Raw genomic sequence first — 20165 nt, 5'->3', positions numbered from 1 at the left:
CCCACGTTTGCCCAGTCACGTCCCCAAGCTCAGCCTAAGCCTAAACCTAGCAGGTGCTCCTGTCAGTTGTTTAAGGACCAGATTAGGAACACCCAGGAAAGATGCCTGCTAGCTTCGGGCTTGGGACATTGGTCAGGCCGATCTCTCTCTTCTTGCCTCGGTTTCCCCCTTTGGAAAGGCAGTTAATGGTCTGCCCTCCCCCGCACCCTCGCGGGGGTGGGGAAGGCACCCCGACGCCCAAAGAAGGATGTGAACACAGCGGTGAATCAGAGCAAGCCGTGCACAGGAGAGCACCCCTTCCGTGCGAGCCCTCCCCGCCTCCTATCCCCAGCCTCGGTGCCGGGTCCCCCCCTTCCCCGCACCTCCTCCCGCGCGCTCGCCCGCCCTCCCGCCGGCCGCCTCCTCCACACGCCGCGGAGGAAGGGGCGGCGCCGAGGGAGGGGTCCCTCCGCCGCGGGAGGCCGCAGCGCCCGCCCGTCACGGCGCCGGCGCCGGCCGGGAGAACCCGGAAGTGGCCGAGCAGCGCGCTCGCTCGCCCGCCCGCCTGTCCCGCCGCCGCCGCCGCCGCCGCCGCCGCCCGGTTCTCGGGAGAGCGCGGGAGTCGCGCCAGGCACACGAGCGCGCGGGGCCGACGGGCCATGGCCGCGGGGGCCGCCGCCGCAGGTGGTGGCGCGCGCTGAGGAGCGCTGCGCCCCCTCGGGGCGGATGGAACGCGGCTGGGCGGGCGGACAGTGCCGGCGTCCGCGGCTGGTATGGTGCTGGCGGCGGCGGTCGCTGCCTGCGTTCTGAAGCCCGCGAGGAGCCACAATGGAGACGCCGCCGCTGCCTCCCGCGTGAGTGAGCGGGCGCCCGGGCGCGCGGCGGAGGGCTGTACGGCTGCGGAGGGCGCGCGGCGCTGCGGAGGACACGCCGCGATCGCGGGGGGCGGCGGGCGCGGGGAGGCGCGGGGCGTGACGGGGCGCGGCGCCCGCAGTCGGGAGGGCGACCGCGGGACTGGACTCTGCCTGGCCAGCCGGGCGTGGGTAGGGGCTTCTCGGTCCCGGGGCGAATTGGACGTTCGGGATGGAGCTGTGCGTGGGGCATGGTGGGGTGTGTGCGCGGGGCGGGGGTGGGGTGGGCTACGATCGCCCTGTCGGTACCCCCCTTTTACCCCCCGGAATGCATGGGCTGCTGCTGCCCATCTCGCCTACCCCTTTCTAGTGGGGAGCCAGAGGATGCACAGGAAACTGGAAAGTACCAGACGCCTGGAGTCTAAAACGAATGCAATCTGAGGTTGCTTGCTTCTTGGAATTTCTAATAAAATTAATATCCAAGGCGCTTTTACATCACTCCAAATGAGCTGCAGCCGTTTTAGGGCATGTGATCTCTTACCTGGCACTGCAGAAAATCTTTTATCCAGAAATCAGAGCATCTCTCGTTCCCTTGGTACCCGGGGCACGTTGGTAGTGTTACTGACCTGTTAGGCACAGGTGTCTTTTCCTTGGAGCCCAAGTGCATTCAAGATCACCTGCAACAAAATTACTTTCTAGAAACAAGAGCTTAAAAAAATCGTGTGGAAGATTTTATTCGCTACAAGGTTTTGTTAAAAAAAAAAAAACAAAAACTGGCCTGTAAATCTTCAGGAGTTTGCATGCTTAGTGCTCTCCCCCTTCCCCCACGCCGCCTTCATCAGTTTAACCTTTATGAAGGAGTGAAGAGCCCTTTGGATCTGACTTTTCAAACCGCAGACAAACCTCTCTCTTCAAAAACGGGTGAACCTTTTCATAGGATCTGATTCATGGAACCTTGTCGGTTTTCAATGAGATTTGACCAGCTAGCTTCTCTCTATCACCGTTGGTCCTCACCAGCCTCCTGTGGCCATTTGACAGGATTCCAGCTAAAATAAGGATATTTAGTTTGGGCTGAACATTTTTCTTTCTTTTTTTTTTTCTTTTCTTTCTTTTTTTTTCTTTTTCTTTTTTCTTTTTGTATTATAAGTCTTATGAGATCGAATGGGATGCCCAAGTCACAGTTTCTGTATATACATTACAGGATTTTGAGCTTGAGTGGAACAGGTCGTGGGGCTCTGAAGAGTCTTGGCTTGCCCCTTCTAGGGGAGATGGAAATCATAGAAAAAGCAAGGGATCCGATGCTTGCAGATGGTGGCAGCTTTGAGGCTGTGAACTGCTCACGCTCCCCAGAAGGCTGGGAAAGCCTGCCGAGCACCTGGTGTTGGTAGAAGAAGGCTTCAGCAGCTTGAGGCTAGTGCCAGCACAGGAGGTTTCTAACCAGCCTCAGGAGCACTGACGGCAGACCTTGCTCTCCCTAAAGATAACATGCTGTGTGTGATAAAGGATGTGTGATAAGTTACTTATGGTGAATTGCCCTCCCCACTTTTCTGTCGATTAAATGCAGCATCTTTTTTCTTTTGGGAGCAGAGTGAACTGGAGAGAACAAGGGGACCTTAGGATGAAGGTTCAGAAGAAAAAAAAGGGGTGTGTGTGTGTGGAAAACAGGCCCTAGAGCATGAAGAGGCATAGAAAATGCTTTGAATCGAAACATTGAAGTAGATGACCAGCTCTGCTCTTTGCTATTGATACTTCACGTGTAGTTCTGGAACTAGATCAGAAGCTTGAGGTAGAGGAGGAATCGGGGTGGGGGGTGGTGGTGCTGAGGTGGAGGAGAGAGTTGTTGAAGCCCTGCAGTCCTGGAAAGCTGCTAAGACCTCTTCATTGTTTACATGCACTTAATTAAAGATACAAAGACATTTAATTTGCATTAGGTAGATCCAAGACTCAAGCCCTCTTCTAGAGCCTCCGTCCATGCGGCTTAGGTTTCTATAGATCTGACACAGGTCTTGACTTCCTGCCTTCTGGCTTCTGTTCCCTTTAACCCCCTTTACTTAGGGTCATGTTCTCTGATGTAAGCAATGCAGGTGAGGTCTTTGGGAGGGGCTTTGCTGGACTTCCTGCAAGAGCTAGGTAGGCTAAGAGCACTCACTGGGAGCACTCAGCTTTTTTATTTATTTATTTATTTATTTATTTATTTTTTTAAGCACTGAATGTTAACCTGAGCTTCAAGGCAAAGAGAGATGTTTGGCCTGGACTTAAAGGACCTTAGGTAATATGGTTGGAAGCAGGCTCAGAATTCTCTTTGTGTGTCTGGGTAGTAATTCATTCAGTGTGCAAATTCTTGGATGCCTGTCTCTGCCTGGCACTTTTCATGATGCTTGTCTGGGTTTCTCTTTTAAGAGCCAAGGCTACATTGTTCTCTGGTCCCACCCTTCTCCCTTTAGGCTGCCTTGGAGGGGTACTAGGCATCTCTGCCTACATTCTTAGTTCCTCGTTTTGATTTCTTTTCTGCCTTTTCCAACTTTTTCTCTGCCTCTGAGAAGTCGCAGTGATTGCCACTGTTTGTCATATTTCCAGTTGTCCTTTGGGCATACTTGAGTATATGTGGCATTCAGGTTCTGTTTCATTTGGAGGTCTAGGTCATAGTAAGACGCACAGGACATTTGTTTACCTCTGGTCAAATCTGAAAGATGTGCAACCAAGAAAATTAGGTATCAATGAATGGGCCAGGGAATTGGAGGTTAAGTGGGCTGTGCAGACGGACAGAATGAGACTGGGATGACAGCCTTGACCTCTGGGGTACTCTTCATACTTTAGCCTTTATGGTTATTTGCATAAAGGAGTTTCCTAACTATTAAGCTGACCAAAGCCTGTGTGACTCCTTTTGACGTCCCTTTTGGAACAGTTTTCTCACCTCTTGTTGCTTCCTGGTTCTTTCCCAGGCTGTCTTACCCCTCCTGGCCTCGCCCTCTTGCTTTTTCTCCCACCTTTTAATCACACCTGCCTCCGGTGCAGCTTTATCTGTTCCCAGTGGGCGATTCTGCATCACTGGAGATGCCTGTCACCAGAGGGGTACCAGCCCCACCAGACAACTTGTTAGCCATGCTCTAAGGGTGCTTAGCCCCCCTTCTCCCCCCCCCCCCAAAGATGGGTTGGATCAGAGCAAAGGTTTCAGGTCTTTGGATTTCTTAGATCTGTTTAAAGAAAAAAGTTAAGTCCGGGATAGAATTGCCAAGTTTCCGGTTTTGCCAAGTAAAGAAGTATCGGTTGAAGAATAATTAGCAAGTGTTAATCACTTATCAAAGGCTATTGTAATTCTGTTCTCAAATAGAAGGATTGACTTGAAGGGATAGTACTTTATTGGTATGAATGTAAGTTTGTGAAAACTTGTTTCATTGTCCTCACATTTTGTCACAGAAACAAAGTAATTTGTGGACGCTAGATGCTTTGTAGTGCACCTTGATGCTTTGTAGTGCCCTGTGTGCCTGCAGAACTAGAGCTTTTGGAGATTCAGCCTGGCGAATTGCCACCTGCACAGTGTGGCAGCGTTTTGTCTGCCCGTCTTTCATAAAGCCCATTGGAGTACGATCTTGTTTTCACTTCATTAGTCCTAGATCTCGAAGCAGAGTAATATCATTCCTTTAAACATTTTTTGTTGACTCTTTATTTTATGTGCAGCATACTTGTGTGTGCCCGTTGTGCATATGTGTCCACATGTTGTACACATGTGGAAGTCATAGAACAACTTTCAGGAGTCGGCTCTCTCCTCTCACAATGGTGGGCCCCAGGGATTGAGGCTAGGCGAGTGCTTTTGCCTACTGAACTGGTTCGGTGACTCAGTTCAGATTTTTTGTTCATGTTTATTGAATACCTACAGTGGCAGAATTTGGGGAATTTCTCAGGAAACAGAACAAAATCTTTCATCTCATGGCTGAAACTGGTAGCAACCAGACATAAGATTGTGGGATGTGACAGAGTAGTGAGAGGCCGAGAGAGTATATATAATGTTGTATATGGTAGAGAATAGTGTGTGTGTGTGTGTGTGTGTGTGTGTGTGTGTATGTATGTGTGTGTGTGTGTTTCAGACAATCCCTGGGGTGTCTTTAATGAGGTGAACTGAACAGAGGCCAAAGGGAGGACCTACGTATTGTCGGAACAGGGAAGTGCAGGAACACAAGCAAGCACACAGACACACAAGCACACAGGCACACAGGAACACAAGCAAGCACACAGACACACAGGAACACAAGCAAGCACACAGACACACAAGCACACAGACACACAAGCAAGCACACAGACACCCTTGCACGGTTTTCCACAGAGGTGACGCCGTCCCAGCCGGTGTCCTTGGCATGCTGCGCACCGCACCTTCCTACATTTTAGATTGTTGACATCTGCTCACATATTCTGACTGGATCCTTTCACAGATTCTGTCTCGAGCAACAGCCTTGGCTTTTTATGACACCACTTGTTTTGGCCTCCTCCTTTAGTTTTTCAGTTGCCGAATGTGATTTACATAATTTCATACTTAATCTACTCAACAATCTTACCCCGTAGGTCTCCTATTATTATCTTCTTGGCTGAGGAAATGCAAGTTAAATTGCTTTTCCAAGCTTTTACGTATTTGAAAAGCTGGTGTTCTATCCAGTCCCTCGGGGTTGATCACCTCCTTTTTTTCTTTTTTGGAAACAGGATGTTGCTATGTATACCAGATTGGCCTGGGGCTCTGATCCTCCTGCCTCAGCTTCCTGAGTGCTGGGATCATAGGACTATACCACCAAGCTTTGCTTCGTGGTTTCTACAACTCACAGTCAACACTCGTTCCTCCTGGAAGTGGGTTTTGACCTTATCTGTATTCCTGTCTGTCTCTTTTTATTGATTATTTTTAAAACAGGGTGTCTCACTCTGTAGCCCAGATTGGCATCAGTCTCACAGTATAGCCTAGGTTACCCTTCAATATGCAAGAAAACTTTGTCCTCAGCCTCTGGAGCAGAGAGACATCTGTATCTTAAGTCGACACTTAGATATGTGCTTAAAGGCTCTGGAATCTTGGGTCTTTGGTGGAGTTTCTTAGCTCCTGTGTAAAACTCAGTATTTCTAAGGATAACTTTGTAACCTATTCTCAAACTGGCTTTCCATATAACTTTTCCAAGTAGGAATGCAATAACCACCCTCTGGTTCCTGTCACCAAAAGCACTCACACAGTCTGTGACTCTTCTTCCTTTGACCCTATACCTTGTCTGTCTGCTGGAGCTGGAGAGGCTTTGTGTCCGTAGAGTTCATTACTTCAAACCTGGAAGTTTCCAGTCATCTCCCTTTAATCCTTATGGTTTTGTTTTTTACCTTTTAGTCCATCTGCCAATTTAACCTTTCAGCATCCTAGAATCATGTGACATGGGTAATCAAAGCCACCTATTCAGTCAGGAAGCCATGGCTGCCGCCATTTTGACTTTAAGTCGCTGGTTCTGTGCTGGAGCCTCTGAGGCTAAACTCTTTGTGCCAAAATAAGTCAGAATTCTGCAGTACTGACTATTGTTCACACTCCTGTCTCTGCGTACAATGATCTGGAGTCCTTGCAGGGCCCAGCTGAGTCCCATCTCCTTTACAGTTTTATTTATTATCTATTTAATTCTTGATTTCAGCTCTTTCTGGATCACTGTTAGTTTTCTATGGAATTTCCAGTCTTGCATATGTATACTGACTGGTGCCATTTCTTGGCATTTGGCCTTGCCTTCTCTATTAGATTTGAAACCAGCGCAGGGTCTTGGGTCAGCCCCTCTTATCTTGCTTTAATACAGGTATGCCCAGGGCGTTTCAGCACCAGTTATCTGATTTATTAACAGCTGTAATTGAAGGGGGCTTAAAAAGAGAGAATGGGGTGTTTAGAGAATGTGGCACGGCGGTGTGGGGGGAGGGGGTACCTAGGCGGGCCCATGCCCAGGCACCTCTTCGACCACACGCATACAGACATGGTATAGAATAGAGTTTATTCAGGGCAGAGGATGGGAGTTAGTGGTATAGTGGAAGTAGAGAAAGGCAGAGACAGAGTAGAGAGTGGTTAAGTAGAGAAGTGGAGGCCGGCCGAGACCGCGTGGAGAGAGGAGGGAGGGGAGGAGAGCCCAAGGGGCAGAGAGGTGAGAGTGATGAGAGAGAGAGGGATAAGAGAGAGAGAGGAGGGGCAAGTAGCCCTTTTTATAGTGGGCCAGGTCTATGGGGTGGGGCATACCTGGCTATTGCCAGGTCAGTGTGGGGTGGAGCTTAGACAGAATACCAACAGTAATTATTTATACATTTCAACTTTGAGTGTTGCAGTTAAAATTGAAGGCCACGATAGTGAATACAGACGAATGGTCATATTCAGTTAGGTCCTAGCATCCACCTTCTTCTTCTTGTTCGTATCCAGGTGTTGTTCAGTGCTCAGGCAGATCCCCTGAGACAATCAGATGAGGGGAATTCCCTCTCCTTGGTTCAGGGTCACTTGTTGAGTGTTTGGATTGGTCCTCCCGGATTCCTGTCTTCGAGTGGTCCTTCCCTACCCCCATGCCTCCACGAAGATGAAAGACAATTTAGCCCATCATCTGAACTGCCAGGTTAGGTTGCCACTTTGAAGAGATGACCAATGTAGAAAAAGTAGCAAAGGAAAACAAATTGAAAAACCATGAGCGTTAAAAGACACGGAAATGTTTGAAATGGCTCATTACCCCCCCTTTCTCCATTTCACCATCTGATGGAAGTGTTCCTCTGATCGCGCTTTGTTAATTGTTTATGAAATATTCTTTAAAAGATTGATCTTGCATAAGACATGCTCTTTCCCCATCCCTTTCCTGGTAATAGTCACTGTCAGGGACAAAAAGTGCCTGATTGTGCAGTGTTTGTCGTGTAGGTGGGAGGGAGAGAGGATGATGGCCTGGGTTGAGCTGAAGGGGAGCTTTTTACAGCTCCATTGTTCTACTATCAGAGAGCAATTATGCTCAGCTTCATCCGCCTCTCAACCTCCGACAGCCCATCCACCTCCCCTGCTGCACCTCCCCACACAACCGAGGCCCAGGCCCAAGACCGGCTCCCTGCCCTCCCGGAGGCTCTGGGCTCTGGTTGTTAACTCCTGTTCCTTAATAAAATTGGGCATGCCTGTCTTTTCTAGATGTTTCCTTTCCAGCTCTGAATAATCAGAGCTGTACCTTTTCACAATAAGAAAAACAGCAACAACAACACTACCCCCCTCCCCAAGCTCGTTTTTCAAAGGCGTGAGTATGAGATCGTGAGGTGTTATGCCACACACAGGATAGGAGTTTAATCTCACAGGTGCCTCATATTCAGTTCTAAGGACCTGCACAGTGAAGATACACTGTATGTCTGTATGTATATATGTGTGTGTGTGTGTATGTATGGGTATGTTTGTATGCATGTGTGTATGTGTGTTTATGTATGTATGTGTATGCATACATGTATGTGTGTATGTATGTTTGCATGTATGTATGTGTGTATGTATATGTATGCATACATGTATGTATGTGTGTATGTGTGCTTATGCATGCATGTATGTATGTGTGTATGTATATGTATGCATACATGTATGTATGTGTGTATGTGTGTTTATGCATGCATGTATGTATGTGTATGCATACATGTATGTGTGTATGCATGTATGTATGTGTGTATGTATGTGTATATGTATGTGTGTATGTATGCATGCATGTATGTGTATGTGTGTGTGTATGTGTGTGCATACATGTATGTCTGTGTGTGTGTGTATGTCTGTGTGTGTGTATCTCCCTCCCCCTCAGAGCCTCACATATCCTAAGCATTATCTACTGCCTCAGTAGTATATCCTCAGCCCTTTCTAAGCTCTGGGGATAATAGGGCAGACATTCTCAATTTTTTTTTAAAAAAAAAACAAACATATTGTTAAGTTTATTGATTACAGTTTGTGCAATGGTACAGCTAAAGCCCAAGGAGAGCTTAAATTCCATATACTTGTAGAAAAATTGCCTTTACAACACTGCAGCAACTTTACCCATAACCTTAGCATGAACTAAGTGTCAATGGAGGAAAACCTCTTGCTCTCTCAGTGGTGTGTGGATTACTGGGAGACAGCATGGGGGGAGGGGGGCCCTGATGGAATTTTGTTGGAGAGTTTTACTACAGAGTGGTGTGATAAATATCTGCGAAGGCAGTCATTAGATTCTAGTCCGTATTTCCAATATCTGGTCTTGTTTTAAGTGGTTGGTTGCTAGTCACTTGCCAAGCTTCTGAAAGGACGTTTGGCAGGAAAGAGCGAGAGCACAGGAGAAATGTTATAAAGTACTGGGGAAACTTCAGAGCAGCACGGCACGGATGGTGACTTTGAAAACAACAGCTGCTGACGTGAACTTGGCAGAAGTTTCTGAGTAATGGTGGCTGACTCATTGCAAGCCGGGGAGTCTTGCAGCTTTTGAGGTGAGCAGGCAGAGGGTAGAGCAGAGATAGTGGCCACCCAGGGCCCAGGTATTTACATCCTAAATGCGACATTGTCCTTGGTCCCCTGTGACATTTTGCAGCCATAGCATTCCCATGACTTGTGGCACCAGAAAACACTAAAGTTATAAACAACCCAGCTCCTCTAAAGTGCTTGTTCTCAATCTGGGATGATCAGCCTGGGGTGGGAGGGGAAGTGGGTGGTAAGGCGTGTTACATCACCTGTTGTTGTTGTTTTTAAAAATCATGCATGACTGCTTTCACCCCTGCCCCCCCCCCCCCAGAGACACCACAGTTCTGACATACATATTTCTGAAAAGATCTTGCCTCACTCCTTATAGGAGGACAGATGGATCTGCATGGTTTGAGAAACTGACTGGGAGTTTTTCTTTGTGGGGTATGTGCGTGTGTGTGTGTGTGTGTGTGTGTGTGTGTGGTGTGGAGATCAGAGGTTGACTTGTGGGAGTTGGTTTTGTCCGCCCACTTGGTGGATCCTAGGAATCAAACGCAGAATATCAGAATCCAGCCTGGTTGCCTGGACCTACTGCTGAGCCATCTCAATGGTCTTCCATCTGAGTTTTTTGAGACAGGGTCTCTATTGGGAACAGGAGATTGCTAGTCTTTAGCTGGGCAGCAAGCTCCAGAAATTCTTCCCTTGCCTGCCTACCCAGTGCTAAGATTACAGGTGTGTTTTGCTATGCCCTGCTTTGTTTGTGGGCACTAGAGAATCCGATTCAGCCATCCATATGTTTACAGCCTGAACAGTGCCCTCTGACCTAGCTCTCCACACGTGGATTGGCGTTTTCTGTTAACCTTTGTGTATATGACTTTGTGTATATGTGTGTGTGGTCCCTGGGCCCTGGGCATGGGCATGCATTCTTGTGCCAGAGGAGGATGCTGGGTGTCCTGTGTTAGTTTACTTTCTGTTGCTGTGCTAAACACCATGACCAAAAGCAAGTGGGGGTGGGGGGTGGGGGACTGATTTCATCTTATAGGTTACAGTTTCTGGTCCTTGAAGGAAGTCAAGACAGGAATTTGAAGCAGACCTCATGAAGGAATGCTGCTGGTTGCATGGCTCTAGCTCTCTCTGATAATATTCTGCTCAGGCCCTGGCAGCTTAGGGGTGGTGCCATCAACAGCGGACGGGACTGTCCCGTAATCAAGAAGCGAAACAGCTCCTACGGACAGGCTCGCAAGCCTGTCTCAGGGGAGCAGTCCCTCAAATGAGGGTCCTGCTTTCAGGTGACTAGTTTTTGTCAATTCACTCTCTTCCTGCTTGCTTTGAGACAGGGTTTCTCTCTGAGCTTAGAGCTAGGCTGGTCACCAGCAAGTTCCAGTGTTCACTCTCTGTTCTCCCACAGTGCTTGGATTAGGGGCGTGTGAACAGTCCTGCCCTGCTTTTCGTGTGCGTTCTGAGATCTAAACGCAGATCCTCACGTTTACACAAGTTCTTCTAACCTCTGAGCTATCTCTCCAGCCCTTTTCTCATATTTCTGTTTCCTATGCTATAAAACAAACCCAGACACCACTGTTCTTAATCAAATAGCACAGAAGAGAATATCTGTCCTGTCTGTGTTGTTAGTGTGCCTGGTTTTGAACCCTTTGCCTGGTTTTGAAATTAGAGAATTGTCCAGGTTAGAGAATTTTCCTGAGGTCTGAGAATACACAAAGCAGGGTGGCAAGGTCACCTCAGTTACAGAGCTAGCCTGGGAGTCTAGAGGTCAGGCATTCAGGTAATAACCTGAGGAGTATCACCTATGTAGCCTACCTAGTTAAACTGTATGCTGGAATTTAAACTCTCAGAAATGGCAGCTGATGCTGGGCGGATGGTGGTGGCTCATGTCTTTAATCCCAGCAGAGGCAGGTGAATATGTGAGTTTGAGGCCAGCCTGGTTTATGGATCAAGTTCTAGGACAGCCAGGACTACACAGAGAATCCTTTCTCAAAACAACAACAACAACAGCAACAAAACCAAACTACTCTCCCCCCCCCAAAACCCCCAAATCCAACAACAACAACATCAACAACAAAAATAAAACCAATCAAACACCCCCCCCCCAAAAAAAAAAACAAAAAGTAAGAAAAGAATGGTATCTCTTTCAGATGTGTTTTTGATAACAATAGTCACCTTTTAGATAAGAATGGTTGAGGAGTGTAGAGTTGAAAGGTGATGGGACCTTGAAAAAGGTGCCTTCTGTTAAAGGCAGTGCCCAGGGTGTAGTTTCTAGGGTAAACTTTTACAATCCCCTCAGCGGGATACCTGTAGTAGCTACAGTTTTAAGGTGGTGTGTCCCGTCTTGCTCCATTCTGCCCATGACCAGGACATCTAACACAATGCCATAGAGGAAAGGAGGAAGTGTGGGCAGGACTTCAGTGGTGGGAGAGCCTGTGAGGCAGGGTTTGTCAGTGGCTCTCAGTACAGAGAACATCTAAGAGCAGAAAGCCAGCGGCACCTCGTCCTCATTCTTTTAAGTCTTTGAATAAACAAAACAGAAGCTGAAAATCGCTTTAAGAAAGCACCACTACCGTGTGCCTTGATTATGTGTGGCAGCCTCAGTATCCACTCTGTAGAGCCAGGAGTTTCCTTCTGCTCTGAGCTCATTCTTTTGAGACAGGGCCTGGCAGTGTTGCTAAGGGTTGCCTTGAACTTGTGATCTTCCTCAGTTATGCTGGGATTACAGGTGTGTTACTGCCACGCCCACTCTTAAATCCTAATTTTAAAAGGTTTATTTTTTTCTATGGCTGTTCCGCTTACCTGCATGTACCATGTGCTTGCCTGGGGCCAGCACAGGCCAGAAGAGTCGAATCTCCTGAGGCAGGTAGCTGTGAGCTGCCACGTTGGTTCCAAGAGGCAAACCCTGGTTGTCTACAAGAGCAACAAATGCTCTGAACCTCGAAGTCATCTTTCAAGCCCTTCTTAATTACTAAAAAAAATGTTAAAGTGTCTGTCTGTCTGTGTTGAGGAAGATATGTGCTTTCTTTCTGCATCGTGTGTGTGTGTGTGTGTGTGTGTGTGTGTGTAGGTCAAAGGTCAGGTTGTTTAGCTTAGTGCCAGTGCATTTTCCCACTGAGGCATCTCATAGGCTCCTGATTGGTTTTGTAGGTAAAAAGCTCTTAACTGTTAAATAACGCAGGTTTTTTGTTTGTTTGTTTGTTTGCTTTTTTGAACAGAGTCCATTTGCTTCTGTTCTGAATATTGAACTCTCCTGTGATTATTTCTCTAATAATCACTGTAATATTTTCCACCTGCTGTAGGAATTCCATATTGCATGGCTAGAGAGAGCGTTTACCTGGGTTCCACAGACTTAAAGTTGGAACCCCGCCTTTCCTGTGCTGTGAGACTGGGGATATCTGTCTGCTAGAGTCCTGGGTTTCCCAGTCGTCTCCCTCACCTTCCCCCTCAGACTTAGTGCTTTCCAAGATCTTTTTCCTTTTTAACATTTGTGCACATGTGTAATACACATGTGTTTGGGGGCCACGGGTTGATAAGGCATGCTTCCGTCTACAGCTGTCCATCTTAGATTTTTGAGACAAGGTCTTTTCTCAGAACTGGGAGCCTGCTCATTGGCAGGAAGGCTGGCCAGCCGGCTCTGGGGGTCTTCCATCTGCACTCCCATTGCTAGGGTTGCTGTTGTACATCAGATGCTCGGCTCTTACATGGGCGCTGGAAATCTCAGTCTAGGTCTTCCGCTTGTGCAAGAGGCACTTTTTCAACCGAGCCATCTCCCCAACTCTCTGACACCCTTTCTTTAAAAAGACAAAAACAAAACAAAACAAAAAAAATTCACGTACGTCTGCAATGCTCTCATGGCTGAATCCAGAAGAGGGTGGAGGATGGCCTGGAACTGGAGGTACAAGAAAGGGTTATGAGCTGCCGCGTGGGTGCTTGGGAAGTGAACTCAGGTCTGGAAGACTAGCCAGTATTCTCTAAGCACTTACCCATCTCTCCAGCCCCAGGACCCTTTCTTAAGTCTTTCTACACGCTCGCCCGAATAGCTAATGGATTGTGCCTGCTCCTGTCTCACACCAGCAGTGGAATTTGCCTCTGGAGGCTGTGACCCGTGCTCACCCAGTTGTTCTACAGGGAAGTAGGGTTTTGGTCTGGTTTTGGTGGACAGCCTGTTAAGGAATCAAGGGCTGCACTAGGGCTTCCCAGGGTCTGGGGAAACTGAGCAAATTACACTGAATTTTCTAGGCTTCTTTAATGTTGACCGACCAACTGCGTCGTAGCTTCATATACTGCCATGTAGCCAGCCTGCTTTTTGTCCATTAACTCCGTATTCTCAGAATTCTGCCACCACCTAAATAATAATAATTAAAAGTAAGTGTGTGTGTGTGTGTGAGTGTGTGTGTGTGTGTAAAACTTTTGGGAGTTGGTTCTCTCTTTCTACCATGTGGGTCCTGAGGGTAAAGTTTAGATTGTCAGACATGGTAAATGTCTCTGCCTGCTCAGCCATCTCACCAGTCCACTAGTTAGGTTGTTTTGTTTTTTTTTGTTTTTAATTTTCAACTCCAGGCTACCTTGGTATTCCCCCCCCCCTCCCATTTCCGTGTCCCCACGTCAGTACCAATCTGTGTGAAAATCATCTTCCTGCACCCCAGGTTAGTTCCCTCCATAGCCTTCGTCCTGCTGTTAATGGAAACTCAATCCTTCTCGCTCAGACTTTCTTTGGTGTACACATTCGTTTTGTTAACAAATCTTGTTTCCCCTTCCTTGAAGAAATCAAAAGCCAGCCACTTCTCTTGCCCAAGGCAGACCCTTTAATACAGTTCCTCACACTGTGACCCTGGCCTTGCGGAGGACTGGAGTTGGGGTCCCAGTCTCCACCCTGGTGGCCCGACAGCTTTGTAACTCTCTCTCAAGAAGTGCCAGTGTTCTCTTCATGCTTCCAGAGAGCCTCCCAATACACAGATGCATAATCATATCCGTAAGAGAAAACAGAGCTTTTCTTAGAAGACACCTGACCCATGTGAACATGAGCTTAACTGCTCTGATGCAGGATGTGGTGGTAGAGAGCAGTCAGGTTGGCTGTGCCTCGATGCGTCATGTGTCGCCGCTCATTGCCTCCTCCCCACCTCAGTCTCTTCATCTGTGAAATGGGCTAATTATGGTAATTAGCTTACAGAGTTGTTGTGACGATTATAACTAATGAGAGCGTACTATTATGCGCAGAAGCTGCCGAGTGTCAAAAACTTTAGTTAATATGATTAATCCCTTTCTAGGGTAGGCCCAAAATACATGGGCTGAGTATCTTTGTAAAGAGAGCATGTTTAAATCAGATTCTGTATCTGAAGTTTGCTTAAAGTACAACCCTGTTCTTAGTTTGTAAACAAACACACTTCCTCCCTCTTCCCCTTTCTCTCTCCCTCCCCTTCTCTCTCTCTCTCTCTCTCTCTCTCTCTCTCTCTCTCTCTCACACACACACAAACATGTATGCATATGTATGACTAGTTTGATTGTAAAAGCAAGTTGATTTCCAGCAAGAGATCTTTTGCAGCATCTTTATATTTAGAGACCTCACTCGGTTGAGCCATTTCCCCTGAATCTTCCATGTTTATATTTGACAGGTCTTTGACACTAGGGAGATAATTAGCCACTCTTTTTGTAGAAACCTTAGTGTCCGTCAGGAAAGCACTCAGAACGTGAGGACAGCTGCCTTCTACACAAGCAGGGGAGGGCAGCAGGCATTCTGTTTGTCTAGTAGCTTGACAAGCCGGAACTGAATTATCCTTTAATGAGATCTTTGTCTTCTCTTTTTTTGTTCTTTTCTCTGTGTACAGATGCACAAAGCAGGTTCATCAGAAGCCCCTTGATTCAAAAGAAGAGAATCCTGAGAAACACTGCCCACTGACCGTCAACCCCTGGCACATGAAGAAAGCCTTTAAAGTCATGAATGAACTGAGAAGGTAACCTCACTCTAATGCACATACAACCATTAGCCTTCCTTTCATTTCTCCACGTCTGTAGGAACACCCCCCCCCCTTGTTGCTCGGATACAGGGAACATCAAAAGCTTTTCTGCAAGGTTTTTAGGAGAAGCAAGACCAGAAGTGCAGGTGCTGGAGGGCTCTTCTGTCCAACAGCGTCTCGTCATGCATGGCGAGAGAGTTCAGGCTTTCTCGAAGAAAAGTGTACAGTGGCTTTCCAAGGAAAATAGTTCATTTCTTTTTCTCTTTCTTGCCCTTCCTTTTTGGTGTAGCACCTTTGAGAGAAGGTCTTCTGTATTCCAGGTTGAGGATGACCTTGAACTCCTGACCTTTTCTTTGCCATGCACATGCTGGATGATTGGCATATTCTTCCACTGTGCTCCTGCTTATAAAATATATTTTTAATCTTTAAAATACAGACTGTATGGTTTTTTTTTTTTTGGTTTTTTTGTTTTTTTGTTTTGTTTTGTTTTGTTTTTTTGGTTTCTTAAGACAGGGTTTCTCTGTGTAGCTCTGACTGTTCTAGAACTTACTCTGTAGACCAGGCTGGCCTCAAACTCAGAAATCTGCCTGCCTCTGCCTCTGCCTCCCAAGTGCTGGGATTAAAGGTGTGTGCCGCCACCACCTGGCTACAGACTGTTTGTTAAACATATCAGAATTCTGCTTATTCATTTGCTCACTCCTGTGTGTGTGTGTGTGTGTGTGTGTGTGTGTGTGAGTGACACGCACACGGTGTACATGTGTAGGCAAGTGTAGCAGTTAAGAGGAAAGCCTGTGGGAATCAATTTTCTTCTACCACTGTCTTCCGGTATTTGAACTTAAGTCTTCAGCTTTGATGGCAAACGCTTTTATCCGCTGAGCCTGGGGACTTAGGGATTTAAATGGAATATTTTATTGAAATTAATCTTGTTTGTTTATTTTTACCTTTCAATGTGACTTACTGGAAAAGTCGTTGCTTGCATTGTATTTCCATTCATTAATACTGCGGACAGGCTTCTAATTCCAGCCCTGAAGAATGTGGAGAGCTACTTTTTCGACAGGGAAACATGTAACTTGTTTTGGTGGTGGCAGTTGTGGTCATCAGGGACAGTACCTGCCTGTTGCTAAGGCAATTCTCATGTATGTTAAAGGTCATTGCCACACACTGAGCCTTCCTGCTACACCCTTGAAGTCCTAGTACTCAACCTGCTGTGACTGGAGGAGCTTTCTTTCAAGCCAGAGCCAGAGATATGGTTTGAAGAACTTTGATGATGAGGGGGATTAAAAGCTGATTAGATAGGGTCTGGAGAGACTGATCATCAATTAAAAGCGCTTGATACTCTTGTGGAAGACCCGGGTTTGGTTCCCAGCATGCATACTGTGGCTCGAACAATCCATAACTTCAGTTCCTGGAGCTCCAATGCCGTCTTTCAACCTCTTTGGCTTTCAGACGTGTGGTGCATACACCATCTTGTATAACAGCAAAGAAATCAAAAAACAAACCAGCTAAAAAGACTGCCTTTTGGCGGCCACTCCCCCTCCCCGAGCTCCCACTCTGCCCCTCCCCCTTGCTCCTGTTGGGTCCAGTAGCTTCGCTTCCTTTTTGACCTGGACGTGATTCACTACACCACAGGAACGCAATACCTACTGCTCCTTCCCCTGAGGCAAATGACTGGGCTTTGAGCCACACTTGACTTTGAGCCTTTGCTTTGTCCCAGGATTGTTTAGCCCTGGCCATCCCCAACCTGGTGTGGGTGTGGGCTACGGGGCTGTTCCTTGTGTTGCACTGTTTCTTGAGCCAGAGTCACCAGTCTGAAGATCATGCTGATCTTAAACAAAGGAAAGCCTTGAGTAGTTGAGGTCGGCTACTGCTCTAGAGCCAGGCTTGCTCCAATGATGTCATTAGCCCATAGTATTTTTAAAACGTACTGTCAGGCTGGCTCCGTGGGTAATGTGCTTACTGCGCAAGAATGAGAACCTGTGTTTGGAACCTCAGAACGCACATCAGTAGCCTGGAGCATCAGCACAGGTCTCTCCTCGTCTTGGTGAGACAGGAGGCAGAGACAGGAGCATCCCTGGGGCTCACGGGCCAGCTAGTGTAGCCAGTCAGCAGTTCCATGGAGAGACTCAGCCCGAAAAGATAAGGGAAGAGCAACAGAGGAGGAGGCGGGAGTCAGCCTGTAGCCTCCACACATCTGCACACAGCACACAGGCACACATACCAGCGCACATGCGTGTATACAGCAACACAAAGTGAATTCCCTGCACAGCTGGGAGATGGATAAACTGTGGATAAAGATGGACTGGTGCTTTGGAAATGCCATTCTTGAGCAGTGAGATACTGCATGCTTTTAATTCCTATTCTGGGGAGTCAGAGGCAGGAGGATGTCTGAGTTTAAGGTCCACTTAGTGAGTACTGGGGCTGCGTAGTGGGACTGAGTCTCAAAAAAAAAAATCATCTTTATTTCTTACCTTTTATATAATTCTTTTAAAAATACAAACAAACGAAACTTGAAGAGGTTTTTTTTTTTATTGTACAGCTGAAAGTCACTAATTACTTCCTGTCCTTGCTTCAGCTTCCTGTTGCCAGAAAAGGGTAGCCCAGGGTGGTTTCCTGACTTCTGGGAAGGGAGAACTTCCCTGTTCTCACTACAGTGCTTGGTCTCCATTGGCCCCTGACCCCGTGGCTCCAGCCTCAGAGTGGCAGTGGCAAGAGGAAGGGCCAGGGGACGTCACAGCTGTGCTTTAGGGATGGCTTTGGTCAACATTTTGCTGGTGAGAACAACGTCCCTTTCCTGAATCACTGTGTAAGGCATGGCTGCCCACACACCTATCCCTGGTTAGAGGTAGGAGGGCAGGAGCTCTGGAAGAGAGGTTTAGTTGAAGACATACCACACATCTTGATGTGGGAACCACCATTCCATGGACTGTGGTCCTGGAAAAAGCCATCTGAATGCCATTATCCCTTCTCTTTGCATCCTGACCTACCCAGATGTGAATAAGCCCCTACTACCACCATTCTATCCCACCACGATGGATTGTAACCTTAAACTGTTACTCAATTAAATCCCTTCTCTCTCGAGTCCCAGGATTTGCACATAGGGCCAGAGACAGCAATCTTTTGTGGTTTAACTTAGTTTCACCTCTGGGAAAGGACAGACCTACGATGAGGTGTATACGGCTTTGCTCTGGCACTGTGTGGACGGGGTGAGAAGTCAGAGAAGGACAGCATCCTGCTAGGCTAGAATTGTGTGTGGATTTTGACGGAATCTTCTGGGCAGGGTCAATCACTGATAGTTTCTGAGAACCAAGTAACAAGGTGAGATGAGGGATCTGGGAGGCTGACTCTAGTACAGCACCGATTCTCTGGTAGTTTAATGTCACTTTTCCCAGTTGCAGTTGGGGAGGGGGTTAGTTTAAAATGTGAGTGTTGTCAGAATCAAACAGTGGACCCCTTACCTCCACACTCTGAGAGCTGGCTCAGTGCTTTCTCTCACTGTATCTTTTCAAGGTAAAACTTACCCGAACGGTTTATTTTTTTAAACTTTTATATTTACTGTGTGCCGTACAGGGATGAAATAGGAGGGGACAAAGAAGCAGGGACCATCACAGGTACCTTCTTTATTTTGATTCAGGGCCTTACTTTGTAGCCTTAGCTGGTCTGGGACTTAGGATGATCCAGGTGGTCTCTAACTCAACCAAGCCCCTGCCTCAACTTCAGAACTGTGACTGAGAAATTGAGAAGGCCAGCTTTGTAGACATTAGAGAACAGTAGCAAAAGGACAACATTTTATCTTCAAAAGAAATTAAAGAAACAACAGTTTATTTCTAGGATGTGTGATCCTGTCTGAGCCTGTTTCTGTAATTCTTACTGTGTGGGTGGGTGGTGGGCAGTCTCTTTTTATAAGAAGGAATGTCATTTTTTGGCCCTTAAATCTAGGGGCCAAAAGTGTTCTGTAAGGATGAACTGTGATTCACCTGTGTGTCTTACATAATCCATGCATACTTAGTTATTCACCAGTAGTGGTTTGTACATTGTGGAATAGGAACAAAAGATTGGAATCTTTTTCCTAAAGGAGTGAGTGTCACCCCCATCCCCCACTGTACCCAAGGATTGGCAAAGGGGAACCCTGCTTCCTCCTGAGATTCTGTTTTCTGTCCTGTACCTGCAGAGAGTTGAACCGTGGTGATTCCTATGTGTCTCTTGGTACTTTTTTACTTAGAGGTCAGGGCAAGTGGATTGAACAGTGAGCTCAAGCAAGGCTGCCTTGGTTTTGATCCCTTTCTGTCCGTATTTTTAAAAGAGATTTTAGAAGAATCACACAGGGCGTGACTGTTCCCTATTTTTGATAGGGAAGAATGTTGTCAGGACCTTTTGGTTTTGTGCACTCTGGTGGAATACAAGGTCTTCCTTGAAGGACAGGAAGCCCTTCAGTTCTTCCAGATGTATTTATGTAAGAAAGATTGAGAGACAGCCTGGAGTATGAGCAGAATTAACCAGCAGTAGTCTGCAGGGTCTCATAAGCACTGGTGGTTGATTTCTTTTTAATGGTCTTTATCGAGCAGGGAGAGGATCATTAAACTCTTCTAGAGTGTGGAGAAGGGACAGTTGAAAATGACTTCACTAAAACAAACTTCTCCTTCTCCCTGAGATGCTGCACACCCGAGAGGCATGAATTACCCACTGCTCTACCTCAGTTTACCCTTGGTAGCCTCAAAACCAGAAGTCAGGAGTCTCGCCCCCCCCAATCTCAGCTGTTGCTCCAACTCTCCGTCACACAGATTGTTTTGTTTGCTTTTTTATGGATTTGTATGTGTGCCTGTGTGAATTTATGTGCACCGCATGTGTGGTATTGCCCGTGGAGGCCAGAAGAGGCTGCTAGATCTTTGGGACTGAAGGTAACAAACAGTTGTGAGTGTTTGATGTGGATGTTTGGGATAGAATTCATACCTGTTATAGCAGCAGTGAGCCAGT

General features: G+C 47.1%; 1 protein-coding gene across 1 annotated transcript in view; it reads left to right on the top strand.

Moving 5' to 3' along the window:
- Window positions 1-479: 479 nt before the first annotated feature.
- Window positions 480-20165, top strand: part of Klhl2 (kelch like family member 2) — a 117004-nt gene continuing 97318 nt past the window's right edge. The window contains exons 1-2 of the mRNA XM_052162702.1: window positions 480-833; window positions 15066-15191. Coding sequence (XP_052018662.1) covers window positions 808-833; window positions 15066-15191 — 152 coding nt within the window. The 5' untranslated portion in view covers window positions 480-807. The remainder of the gene's footprint in view (window positions 834-15065; window positions 15192-20165) is intronic.

This window comes from Apodemus sylvaticus, chromosome 18 (genome assembly GCF_947179515.1).
Source record: "Apodemus sylvaticus chromosome 18, mApoSyl1.1, whole genome shotgun sequence".
Classification (NCBI taxonomy): Eukaryota; Metazoa; Chordata; class Mammalia; order Rodentia; family Muridae; genus Apodemus; species Apodemus sylvaticus.
The sequence above is the reverse complement of the archived record's forward strand: the minus strand, read 5'-3'. Positions and strand labels throughout refer to the sequence as shown.